The sequence below is a fragment of the Mercenaria mercenaria genome, chromosome 1 (genome assembly GCF_021730395.1).
Source record: "Mercenaria mercenaria strain notata chromosome 1, MADL_Memer_1, whole genome shotgun sequence".
In the NCBI taxonomy this organism is placed as follows: Eukaryota; Metazoa; Mollusca; class Bivalvia; order Venerida; family Veneridae; genus Mercenaria; species Mercenaria mercenaria.
The window spans coordinates 103,028,154-103,041,887 of NC_069361.1; the positions used below are offsets into that span (position 1 = coordinate 103,028,154).

The 13,734-nt window shown below is 33.5% G+C and overlaps 1 protein-coding gene across 6 annotated transcripts in view; it reads right to left on the reverse strand.

The window, feature by feature from the left end:
* LOC123528340 (cyclic nucleotide-gated channel rod photoreceptor subunit alpha-like) overlaps window positions 1-12,781 on the reverse strand; it is a 63,355-nt gene extending 50,574 nt beyond the window's left edge. Inside the window, exons 1-2 of one of the 6 annotated variants that reach the window (XM_053519139.1) lie at window positions 12,503-12,781; window positions 2,417-2,912 (exon numbers count right to left, since the gene is read on the reverse strand). In XM_053519139.1, coding sequence (XP_053375114.1) covers window positions 2,417-2,466 — 50 coding nt within the window. In that variant the 5' untranslated portion in view covers window positions 2,467-2,912; window positions 12,503-12,781. Of the gene's footprint in view, window positions 1-2,416; window positions 2,928-3,731; window positions 3,900-12,502 lie in introns of those variants that run through there. The other 5 variants (XM_053519135.1, XM_045308087.2, XM_045308114.2 and 2 more) reach the window with 5 other exon arrangements.
* Between the last annotated feature and the right edge of the window lie 953 nt (window positions 12,782-13,734).

Genomic DNA, 13,734 nt, shown 5'->3' on the forward strand with positions numbered 1-13,734 from the left:
AAAGCTATTTAAAGTAACAACAAAGGGAAGTAATTCTAAAGAAGGGAACTGCGCATGACACTTCGTCTCATGATGGTGTATAATTGTGCCAAGTTACATCAAAATCCCTCCATGCATGAAGAAGAAATGCTTCGGACAAAGTCATTCTTGTATCTGACCTTTGGCCTCTAAGTGTGACCTTGACCTTAGGCCTAGTGACCTGGATCTTGCGCATGACACTCCGTCTCGTGGTGGTGAACATTTGTGCCAAGTTATATCAAAATCCCTCAATGCATGAAGAAGAAATGCTCCGGACAAGGTTTTTATTCTTGTATCCTTTGACCTCTAAGTGTGACCTTGACCTTAGACCTAGGGACCTGGTTCTTGCGTACGACACTCCGCCTCGTGGTGGTAAACATTTGTGCCAAGATATATCAAAATCCCTCCATGCATGAAGAAGATATGCTCCGGACAAATTTTTTAAAGGAAAATATGATAAAGGGGAATAACTCAAAAAATAGGCAAGGTAGAGTTATTGTTCTTGCACACTGCACTTCCTCCCAATGTGTTCTATCAGTGTATGAAGTTTGAAGAAAATCCCTCCAGTACTTTTGGGGTTATGCTCCGGACAAAATGTTTTAAGAAAATATGATAAAAGGGAATAACTCAAAAAATAGGCAAGGTAGAGTTATTGTTCTTGCACACTGCACTTCCTCCCAATGTGTTCTATCAGTGTATGAAGTTTGAAGAAAATCCCTCCAGTACTTTTGGAGTTATGCTCCGGACAAAATTTTTTAAGAAAATAAGATAAAGGGGAATAACTCAAAAAATAGGCAAGGTAGAGTTATTGTTCTTGCACACTGCACTTCCTCCCAATGTGTTCTATCAGTGTATGAAGTTTGAAGAAAGTCCCTCAAGTACTTTTGGAGTTATGCTCCGGACAAAGATCGTTGCGGACGCACGGACGGACGGACGCACGGACGGAGAGCATTTCTAATATCCCCTTCACCTTTGGTGGGGGGATAAATGACAAGCTAGCCTCCCTCCATGTAAGAGAAAAACTTTTATTAAAAATAGATATAATCAACTGTTCTGAAAAAAAGAAAAAGAAATACTTTTAAAGGGAATCGCCGGATAAAAGGCCAGAAAAAGTGAATATTGCATCAATATATTATTTCAAGCAGCTAAATTCATTTCCTAATGAAACAATTAAGTCCTACAGCTCTAGACAGTTTCTGATTAACTTTCCTAGACACGGTTGATAAGTAAATGTTAAGCTGTACACGTTTTGCGACCTTATACACCAAGTAGCATTAAATACTTACAAAAACTATTCTTGTTAATGAGCACTACAACGTTAAAATAAAAAAAAAGTAATTTCAAAACAAAGAGAATGAGAAATCCTTTATTAATGATGTGATATAATACATCTATTACGTACGTATAACTCAACAAAAATATAATATTGTAATATATTCAATTCTGTACAATTAAACCACTGTTATCAAGACCTTATATTAAATTCTAATACGACTAGCAATGCTTAAATCATCGTATTAAGGAGAAGTCTATAAGACTATGATAATGAGTCTTTCATTCTTATCCTTTCCTGTTTATCTTGTTCAAACTATGATGTATGTATTTAATTTGTACATGTATTACAGGGAATAAAGTATGTTCAAACTAAATTAACGCAACAATATTATGTTGCCGTCACATCGACGTGATATTTAGCGCCATGCATGCATCGAAAAATAGAACATTCAAATTTGATCAAATATTTTAATCAAAAACATGTTTAAAACGCAATGTCACATATTAAATCTGTCTTGGTTAATTTATACACACGAGTTGGTTATTCGCTATGCAGAATAATTCGCCATCATTTTGTGCCCTAATAGAACTATTCTGCAAGATGTATTACCATTTCTACAGTAGTTAGTTAATACAGAATAAATGAAAAATACATTCCGCCTTAACATTTACATTTTACATTAGCTTACTATAAAATATGAGGTTGTTCCCATAAATAAGAAAATCATGTAATATATACTGACTAACGTTGTCTAATTTAAACCAAGAAAACAGCCAAAAGGACCCGCCTACGTTAAATCGTAATTTGTCTTCCAATAAAAATACTATTTCCTTTAACAAGAAACAGACGGGACGTGACATTTCCTAAGAAGTTTATGTGTGTAAATAATCCATTAATAATGAACATAAATCCGATTTTAGTAAGAGATAATAACTGGTTGCTCAAACGTGTAATTTTGAATCATACCTAAAGCAAAAATACTTTAATATATACTAAACATTTTCAGTAAATCATGAAATTCCCGAATTTAGTCACAGGAAAATACCACTTAATCAATTTGAACTATTCCAAAGAAAAGTTTACATACATTTGTATAATTATGATCATATCATAAATACTTACCGAGATCTGAAGTGTCGGAGGTACACATCAATGATGGGTATTGTTGGCATTGTGTATATAATCTATCCAGACTTGAATGAGAATCTGATTAAACTCCGACTAAATCCTTGTCTTTCATAATATCCTAACCGATAGTAATTTCACTTCTCTTTATATGCACTGTAACTCCTTATACTACCAAATCCTTGTCTTTCATAATTTTATAACTGGTAACAATCAGCACTATTGGAACTCTTTATTCCATCCGTCATGGGAATATCTACGAAATATGCTGACGTTTTTATGCCATTAATAAGTTTTAAAACACACCTGAGGCAAAACAGTGAAATACAATCTTTTTTTTACACTGTAAACTGTCACGTACTTTTCATCTTAAACTATATAAAGATCTTTCTTGAATTGTTATTTTGTAATGTAATATGTTATTTCCAACATAATTTTAATAGAATCAAACTTCTGAATAAACTGCCTTGGAATGAGAACCGTACCTCGAGAGCTGGACAAAAGAATGGAAGTTTAATCAAAGCAATGATGTCAAAATATATTCTGCTCGATTGGTTAATATACCACGGTGAAATTGGCACACGCTATTTTGCTAGGAAAAAGGAGATGATAAAAGAAAAACATTGACCAAATTGTATTTTCATGATATTTTAGTGATATAGCTAGGTTAAATGTAACTGCATCTATTAAGAATTTGAGCTACCGACACAAGGCATCTAGTTTTATATAAACAAAGAAATTTCAAGATTGTGTATAACAAAATCATGTCATTGTATCAAGTGCATATGTACGGCAATGTTTACAATAACAATTATACAAGTGTCGTTCGATAAATATAAAGACTGACGCATGCATTATGTTTTAGCTATGATCATTTGTTTAAGAAGGCGTATGCTGTGCGGCCCGCGTCAGTGACGTCTTCATGACGTCAAGTATACGTAAACGTTTGGCCAAAATAAACTTTCACTCGTACCTGCCTTAAACATGCAAACTGTATTCTTTCAAAATCATCATGACTACCTTGTAACAAGTTTTAGCATTTATATATGAGCAAACGAATGAGATATGAGACATAAAATTATAACGTTTTATATGTATGTGTTAATACTTTTCATTTTTAAGAATATGACTATTGGAGTAACAAATTCTCAAATTCTCTTTTCGTGCTCTTTCACTATACTACAGTTATGTACATATTCCTTGCAAGTTCTATGATTAAAAATTCATCATTTTATTTACGTCTGTCCGAAATGTCTCATGCAAATCTAAATAATCAAAACGGTCAAATTATATAATTTGCATAACAACTTACAGTTTTTATATACTGAAACTTCCTTCCGTTGTACACATTCAAAATCATTTGTAAAGCCCAACAACGAACAATATATATCTCAATGATTTAGTGTGTTGAAAAAAAATCCAACACTTTTCTTATTATATGTACTAAACGTTAACGTTACTTTATTAAGTTACAAAATATGAGCCGTGCCATGGGAAAACCAACATAGTTGCGCAGGCTGGTCTGGATCCATGCTGTTCGCTAACAGTTTCTCTAATAGCAATAGGCTTTGAAAGCGAACAGCATGGATCCTGACCAGACTGCGCGGATGCGCAGGCTGGTCTGGATCCATGCTGGTCGCAAATCCACTATGTTGGTTTTTCCATGGCACGGCTCATACGTAAGTTACTTCCCTTTATCAGATCATCTCAAATGTTCTTCCTTTATTTGTCAAGTATCTCAATGAAACGGAAAACAAATATCGTGTAGATCAGATGTTATCTTTACTAAAGTATTGCTTATATAAGTAGTACTGCATATTACTATAGCGTTAGTATGTAAAAAAAAACAACAATAGCATTTAAGTATAAAATACGAGGCCGGATCAATTGATGGCTTATTGATACAGGGAATGAGGGGAACGAAATGTGATGTTTTTATAGCTAACCATGCCTACTGGGGTATGAAGAAAGTGGTTAATCAGCTCGGTTATAACATTTCATTTAGCTTACTACTAAATATTTGCCGTAAGAATAGAAATAGTTTAGGTGGATTTCAAGAAACGACCTAAAACCGACCCTGCAGTTATTAAACATATCGCTTTTAGGATCACTAAAAACTGATAGCTAGGCTGCACCCAGGTAACGACTTGTTTCCATCGAAACTTTTAACTGAGTTTGCCTTTATGCAAATGTTTGACAATCAAGGGCCATATCTCTGGTCTAACCTACAGGAATCCCAAATATTACCCCATGTACACAACTTCACATGCTGAATAATATTCTTATCATGTTTCATGACCCTAGGTCAAATATGTTTCAAGATACGTGCGACACAAACTTTATGCCCTTTATGCATATTTTTGAGTCTACGGCCATTGCTCTGGTCTGGCTGAGTGTTATCTCTAACAAAACCCATTGTGCTTCACATATTGAATAATATTCCTGCATGTTTTATAATCGGTCATTCATGTGGCACAAGCTTTTCGGCCATTTATTTGCATATTTTTGACTAACTTAGTCAAAGCTTATCACTCTGGTCTGGCTGCGTAAAATTCCAATTAAAACACCAGATGTATAACTTCACAATCGAGAAGTTGGCACTGACATCGAAGATCGAAAATCGAAATTAAATATCTAGCCAGCTTTAAATTTCGAGCCAGCTCGAAGATCGAAATTCAACATTAAATATCAATTTCGTGCTAGCTTTTAACTTCTAGCCAGCTCGAAGATCGAAATTCAAAATAGAATTTCGAGCTGGAATTGAATTTCGAGCCAGCTCGAAGATCGAAAATCAGATTTTCTAAAACTTGAATATCGAGCTGGGGTTGAATTTCGAGCCAGCTCGAAGATCGAAATTCAGATTTAAAAAAATGTTGAATTTCGAGCTGGGGTTGAATTTCGAGCCAGCTCGAAGATCGAAATTCAGATTTTGAAAAAGTTCAATTTCGAGCTTGGGATGAATTTCGAGTCAGCTTGAAGATCGAAATTCAGATTTTGAAACAGTTCAATTACGAGCTGGGGTTGAATTTCGAGCCAGCTCGAAGATCGAAATTCAAATTATCAAAAAGTTGAATTTCGAGCTGGGGTTGAATTTCGAGCCAGCTCAAAGATCGAAATTCAGACTTTGAAAAAGTTGAATTTCGAGCTGGGGTTGAATTTCGAGCCAGCTCGAAGATCGAAATTCAGATTTTGAAAAAAGTTGAATTTCGAGCTGGGGTTGAATTTCGAGCCAGCTCGAAGATCGAAATTCAGATTTCGAAATTCAACCCAAGCTTGAAATTCAACATTTTGGTAAGTTGAATTTCAATCTTCGAGCTCACTCGAAGATCGAAATTCAGATTTTGAAAAAGTTGAATTTTGAGCTGGGGTTGAATTTCGAGCTTCCCAGCTCGAAATTCAACTTTTTCAAAATCTGAATATTGATCTTCGAGCTGGCTCGAAATTCAACCCCAGCTCGAAATTCAACTTTTTCAAAATCTGAATATCGATCTTCGAGCTGGCTCGAAATTCAACCCCAGCTCGAAATTCAACTTTTTTCAAAATCTGAATTTCGATCTTCGAGCTGGCTCGAAATTCAACCCCAGCTCGAAATTCAACTTTTTTCAAAATCTGAATTTCGATCTCCGAGCTGGCTCGAAATTCAACACTAAACCGAAAATCAACTTTTTCAAAATCTGAATTTCGATCTTCGACTGGCTCGAATTTCAACCCAAGCTCGAAATTCAACATTTTGATAAGTTGAATTTCGATCTTCGAGCTGGCTCGAAATTCAACCCGAGCTCGAAATTCAACTTTTTGATAATTTGAATTTCGATCTTCGAGCTGGCTCGAAATTCAACTCCAGCTCGAAATGCAACTTATTGATAATTTAAATTTCAATCTTCGAGCTGGCTCAAAATTCAACCCCAGCTCGAAATTCAACTTTTTGATAATTTAAATTTCGATCTTCGAGCTGGCTCGAAATTCAACCCCAGCTCGAAATTCAGCTTTTTTCAAAATCTGAATTTCGATCTTCGAGCTGGCTAGAAATTCAATGATGAATTTCGATCTTCGAGCTGGCTAGAAGTTCAAAGCTAGCACGAAATTGATATTTGATGTTGAATTTCGATCTTCGAGCTGGCTCGAAGTTTAAAGCTGGCTAGAAGTTTAATTTCGATTTTCGATCTTCGATGTCAGTGCCAACTTCTCGACGCTAACTTAGCATGCTGAATAACAATCCTGTGAGATTTGATGACTCCAGATCAAACACTTTTTGAGATATGCATGGCATTAATTCGGACGGACTGACAGAAAGTCGGACAAGGGTAACTCTTAAATGTTCCCAAAACAATTTCACGGGCACAAAAAGTACAACTGATAACAGCTGACTACAAAAGAAGTTCATATGCACTTTACAAGCAATAGCCTTTAGTATTTATTTATTTATTTATTCAAGTCTCAATTACATACATGACATATCAATATAAAATACACAGATGATATATGGCTATGATACATGTATGCAACCACTCTTAAGAGAGTTATTAGAGACCATATGTATCAAGTTCTATACATCTATTTACATCATAAAAAATAGATTACCATTGCTAATCTTGTTTTAAAAACTGCCATAAAATAAACTAATTTTTACAAAACTGAAAATTGTAAACACATTGCACTAGTGCGCCTTATAAAAAACATCTTAAAATATCATATATCCCCTCTGATCAGATCAGAAAAGACCTGATTAGCAATGGTTATCTACACACAACTACAGCACCAATCATTATATTAGCGCTAAAACATATATAATAAACTCCAGAGCTACAGACAAGCTTTTAATGTAGTTGGATATATTCCCCTTGACATTTTATATGATTGCATTTACAAATACTTTCATGGCCTAAAGCAAAATAAGCTTATGGTTTTCATTCATATTCCAATTAGATAAACGAGAGAGCTTATACTTATAAATATCTTCTTTTTTTTTATATTTTTTTTTAATTCTCAAAACTATTGCTGTACTATAAATTTAATTGCTTATTTAAAGAAATAAACAGCTTATCTGTAGCCCTGAAAACCATTCTGTACATCTAGCTATTTGTGTGTGAAACAGAGTGACATCTTTTTTCTAGAATTTGATAGCAGGTCTTGGCAGTAACATTTACAATTGTTTCCTCATGTAACAAAATCTTTAGTTTATCTATACATGTCAAACTTTCAAAGTCGTTAAATAGGTTTTCAACTTTAGTCAAAAGTGGATTTCTTATTTCTGTGTACAAAGGACATTCTAGCAAAACATGCTTCTCATCCTCAACAATATTTGGAATTCCGATACTTTTGCAATAAACACAATGTCTTTTATCAAATGGTACATTGTTATATCGACCAATTTCAATATTAATTGGTGCTGTTCCACTCCTAAATTTAGCAATTGCACCCCTATGGGCTCTATTCAATACTACTTTACAATATGGCTCAGGTTCAAAAGTTTCTTTAAAACATCTATAAAATCTGAGCTTATTTCTACCATTGCCTCTGTGTGCATTCACTCTATCGATTTCAGATCTCCATGAAGCAACATACTGTTCATGTAGTTTTGGTAGAAGAGATTGACAAATAACAGATTTACTTGAATACTGACCAATATCACATTGTTCAATCAAATTATATTTTCTAAACAGCAGAATATGAACCTGGCAAAAGTAAAATAAATCTCGATTATCCGCTAAATTTCTCCCAAACAGACATGACGCAAAAGAAACATATTAGCGGTACGAAATGACGCAGATATCTGCTAACAACATAAACGTCGAAAACTGATGAAATCATAAAAGTACATATTAAATAATTTACATTATAATTATCAGTACATTTACGACTTACAATTGCGTTAAAAGTCAGTACTTTTTGACACAAATTCTCCAAACGCGAATCCTGTCATTCATTGCTGTCTGGTACAGCTTTAAGCAAATAATTTCAGATATAAAATCGTATAAGGGATTCGAAAAGTACAAAACATTTCACTGAAACCCAGAAACATTTATATTTTATTAAAAGAAAATACTGTTGACTATTTAAATCTACCATTTTATGAAAATAAAATTTTAGATTTGATTCAGTTATTTTGTCCGTGTATTCTAAGACATTCGAAAACTAAAAACTGGTGTTGACTGGGCTTGATTCAGTGCCATATACATTTTTCTGATGCTGATATTAGGCAACTTGTCAATCACAAGTTCTGTAAGGTTGTGTTTTATTGGTTTAGATTTGGAAGAGTGTTTTTTGTTCAAAGCTGAAGATATGATTCGGATGATAGATGGAGCTAATCATCAGTTTGGGTGCATGTATACTAATCAAGTAAGAGAATATTAAGTTTCGCAAACAATTCATCTTAAATTTTTTTGACACTTGAATTTTTATTTAGCTTTTAATTTAATACAAGAATGGCATTTCTTAATAGTTACTGCAGCATTTGCATTTGTGTTTTCATCGAACCTGAATGTGTTCAAATCCATTATCTCACTAAAAAGATGAACAGCTGCTAAGAGTGTTTGCATTTCTTTCGAATATCCGTCGTAAATCCTTAACAAAATTTTGAGCATACATCAGTCGGTGGCAATAGGTTTGAAGTCAGCGACCGTGACCCACTCGGCCACGGAGGACTCTTTGTCAGCTGTATCTAAGTGATTGTTCATATAACTTCATAGACTGTTGCAAAAATTTAAACATGACGGTAATACAGAGATTATACACACTAAAATAAGACACACTTTCTAGTTTAAACTTCATACATGTGAACACCTGTGTATCCATACGGGAATTACAACTGATATGTACACTCAGTTCCAAAAGAAAACCAAAATTTAAATCAGTTCGTAAACAAATTGGTGTGCATTTTAGATTTTGATTTATACCTGAGAGTTAGTGTATGAAAAAAAAATGAAACAAAAACGTCGGGGATTTTTTGAAATATTTAAACTTAAAAAGTGCATACTTTCTTTTGGAACTGAGTATAGGAACTCTGTGGTGGATATAATGTGATTGTATCTACAATGATCTCCTTGACCTACATCATATGGGAAGTTTACTTTATTGATATACGTTTACTTCTTCGTGTTTGCAGAATATATTTATATGTGGGAGATCATTTCAGACAATATTATGAAAAAAAAGAACTGTACTTGGTTAATTCGTCACATGAATATATTATCCCTGGTCTAGGAGGAGTTATAACACTTAGAACCTTTACATATTCTATTATCATGAAGGGACCTTGTGAAGGGTGAGGGGCATAGATACCGCCTTCTGTCCGTCTGTGTAAATTAAAGATAAATAAAATGCAAAAGCAATCTGGAAACCTCAGAGAACTATTTTACATTTTAATATACGTGTCTCTTACGCTAGAATGACGTCACGTTAACGTGCGGTGACGTCAATGATTTTGTTGCGACCAAGAAAGAGCGCTACTATTTGTTATCTACTGTTTTAGATTGCGACCAAGAAAGAGCGCTACTATTTGGTATCTACTGTTTTAGATTAAGGGCATATTTGAATCGAAATAATTTATATCAAAACCGTGTTTTAACACTATTTATACACTCAGTTTAAGAGTATTTTATTGCAAATGTTACACAAGATACAATCATACATATACATACAGACATAACAACACAAGCAATAGGATATTGACGGAAGTATTGGAATACTTATCGAGTCAACCTCCGGAAAGTTAATATTTGCAATACTTTTGGATGGCTGTTAAACACATGCTTAGTTATTCATGAAAAGTAAAAATCAAAAAGAAAAACAAAAAAAAAAAGGAAGAAGAACACAACAAAATGCACAAAAATCGAAGGAAAAGATGAAATGAAAGTACTAGTATATTGCTTTATTAGAATTTAAAATATTTTAGCAAAATTAGGTAACCATAAAGGTGACGGTATAAAATATTGTATAAGAAACTATATTTAATAGAATAAAAGTGAAGGGAGAAGAAATGTAGAGAAAAAGCTCAGCTGCCCCACACCACTCCTAGCAGTATATACTTAACAGTCTTGTTGTCTGGAGAGAGAGACTTGTCAGAACAGTGGTCAGAGCGCAAGTCGAATAAACCTATGGCTCCCAAGGATAAATTGTTGGACAGCTGTGAAGATTTGTCTGTATCAGACAGAGAAGCATCACCATAAAATAAGGAGTTAACATTGATAGACTGGGTGAAATTACCAACAGAAGTTAACATAACATGCCGAAGAAGGTAATACAGTTTACATTCAAGCAAAAAATGTGAGCTGGTCTCGGGTTGTCCGCATTGACAAAGCGGAGAGTTCACTCGGGCGGTAATACGTCGTACAAATAATTTATAAATTATCATGCCCGACGTGTAACCACCAATCGTGCATAAATAGTGTTAAAACACTCTTTTGCTATTAGCTTATATAAATTATTTCAATTCTAATATGTCCTTCATCTAAATCAGTAGATAAAATATAGACTAAGCGTTCTTTCTTGGTCGCACGTTAACGTGACGTCATTCTAGCGTAAGAGACAGGAATATTAAAATGTAAAATAGTTCTCTGATTGCGTTTGCATTTTATTATAGCTGAGCATTATATCTGTATGCTCGTATAGGTATTTATATACATCTATAAAATAATTCAAATTATTTCGGATTCAAGTGTAGTTCCGTAACAGCGAAATATGAAAATGATATTTAGCTGCTTTGATCAGTGAAATATCAATTTTATTTCACTGATATATAGAGGATATTTGTTTGTTTTGAGTGAATATGGAATATATCTCACTGAGAAGTGAGAAAATTTAAAATATTTTCACGAGCGCTGAGAAAATTGAAAATGTAAAAATTTTCTCTCTTCGAGGTGAGATATATTCCATATTCACTCAAAACAAACAAATTTTCTTTTTATTTTATGCTCAATTACGTTGAGAAATGCATATTGCAACTGTTTTAATCTCAGCGCGGGAAACAGACGCGCATAAATAGACATGACGTCAGACGTGCTGTGACGTTATAAAGACGCATGGAACATAAAGTTCCGTTTTGTTTTATATTTTGCTGCATAACGCTATGAAATTCTCTTTAAGTAAAATAATTTGAATCGAGAAATATATTATAAAGAACAAAGTACGACTATAATTTTCATCCTGTTTTAAGCAAATAATTTAAAATTCATACACAATGTATGAGGGGGCGGAGCTCATATCTCTCACAGTGTGAAAATATAGATTTCATATTTTCACAGTGTGAGCGATGAGATATGAAAATATTTAATTGATAGAATACAGTATTTCATTAGTTAGCATAAAATGAATTCCAGTACTTCACTGAAAAGCATAAAATACATAGTGATAAAGGTTTCGTCATTATCGATTAGCATTTATATGTCCTTTATTACAATAAAATTCCACTAGCAGGTGCTTATTACCTTTAATGAACAGGAACAGTCAAACCCGGTCTGCTATTATTTTGTTTAGTTTTGGGCTATGTTCCACGGGATCTGCTTATATATGTTATTAATTTAAGAAATGGAAAGTAAATACATTGCATTATGCATAAAATTAAGAAACAATATAAGTACTTACGTTATTTCAAACCGCCTAATGCATAAATGTAATCTGCATCTTCTTGTTTATCAACTTTTACAAGTTAAGACAAGTATAATAAATTTTGGCTGTTTTTAGACGTAATTAAAATAAAACTCTTGCTTTCCTTAAACTGTGTTTAAATAAACAGACATTTTATCCATTACATAGGGTCACTGTAACTGGTTTTTACGACAGGCCTCCACAGCATTTCTCATTGGATATTGGGTATCATTAGCACAAGTCCTTATACAAATCACCGGGCAATATTTTGTGCTTATATGACAGATCTGTATTTATTTCACATTACAAATAATTAATCTAGAAAGTTAAAATTTAGAAGAAATAAAACTGTGAACATTATTTTGAAATGTTATAAAACATTTACTGAATGCGTCGGTTAGGATAAAAACATCAAAATAAGAACTGTATTTATGGATGGAGCTACAATTGTAATCCCAGAATATTACTACCATGAAAGATAAAATAGTTTTTACTCACACCTGTCCAAAATGTTCCTTACACATTCGAATAAAGGAAATAGTTGGCATATCGACTGGATAAAAAAAAATTCTATATATTGAAATTACGATTCTATCGTGTTATATCTTATCTCCACTGAACATAATCGTTGCAACTTAAATAAAATTCTTGTAAAATATTTCCAAGTTATTTTGCGTGTTGGTAAAATCCCATTATTTTCTGATGGTAACATTACTATAACCAATTACAAAAAGACATAGTTTACACCCTTTTATCAGATCAACCTAATTGTTCTTCCGTTACTTGACAAGTATCTCAATATAACGGAAAAGGCGATATAGTACCGCAGTTAAAAGCATGCAAGATCGACTGCGTTTGTTACGAATTAAATATCTCATACAAATTCATAGCGTTTAACTACTTTCAACATCCTATCACTGGTAACCTATCCACTACACTTTCAAGGGGAATAAGTATGACTGACGAAAAGGTACTTTAAAAGAAATATCTTTAAAAATGATAGTCGGCGAAATGTAATAAGGAAAGAAGTTTATGAATTTTTCATCTAACATTCATCTTTCATCTAACATTTTTCAAATTGCAAAACTAAACACCGCACTTTAACAATTTAAATGGTTCTCTTTTAATTTTTCGCAAAGGTTTCGTAGGGTTGCAATTTTGTTTCGTTTATCCTTAGACGAATAATTACAGCAGTAGTTTGATGAAGATTCATGACGCGGTTCATGAGAAGAGGTCATTAAACGTGTTTATATTTTTAGCTAAATTAGTCCCTATCCCCATTTGTAACAAAATAGCAGGAGACCTTACGATATTGTTACACATCGAGTTTGATAAAAATCCATTACATTTTAGTGGTTAATGCGAAGAAAGGCATATCTACTTTTAGCTATAGTGGTCCCTAATAGGGCCCAAGTTCCTATATAAATAAATTTGGAAGAGGACCTTATAATGATGCTCCAGACCAAGTATGACAAAGATCCACCAAGCTGTTCATGAGACGCTGTATAAATAAAATCTGGAAAGTAGATCCCTCGGAAGCACCAAAAACAAGGCAAACAGTCAAAATTGCAGACTCGGTTTGATTGAGTCTGTTCATAAGCAGTAATGGAAAATGCAACACTGCCCACGCCCACTAGCACCGGCTTAAGCGGTATTTAATCTTCAAATCTAAAGGAATTGAAATCAATGATCCCGAAGAACCAGAAAATATTACAACACTGAGATGAAGT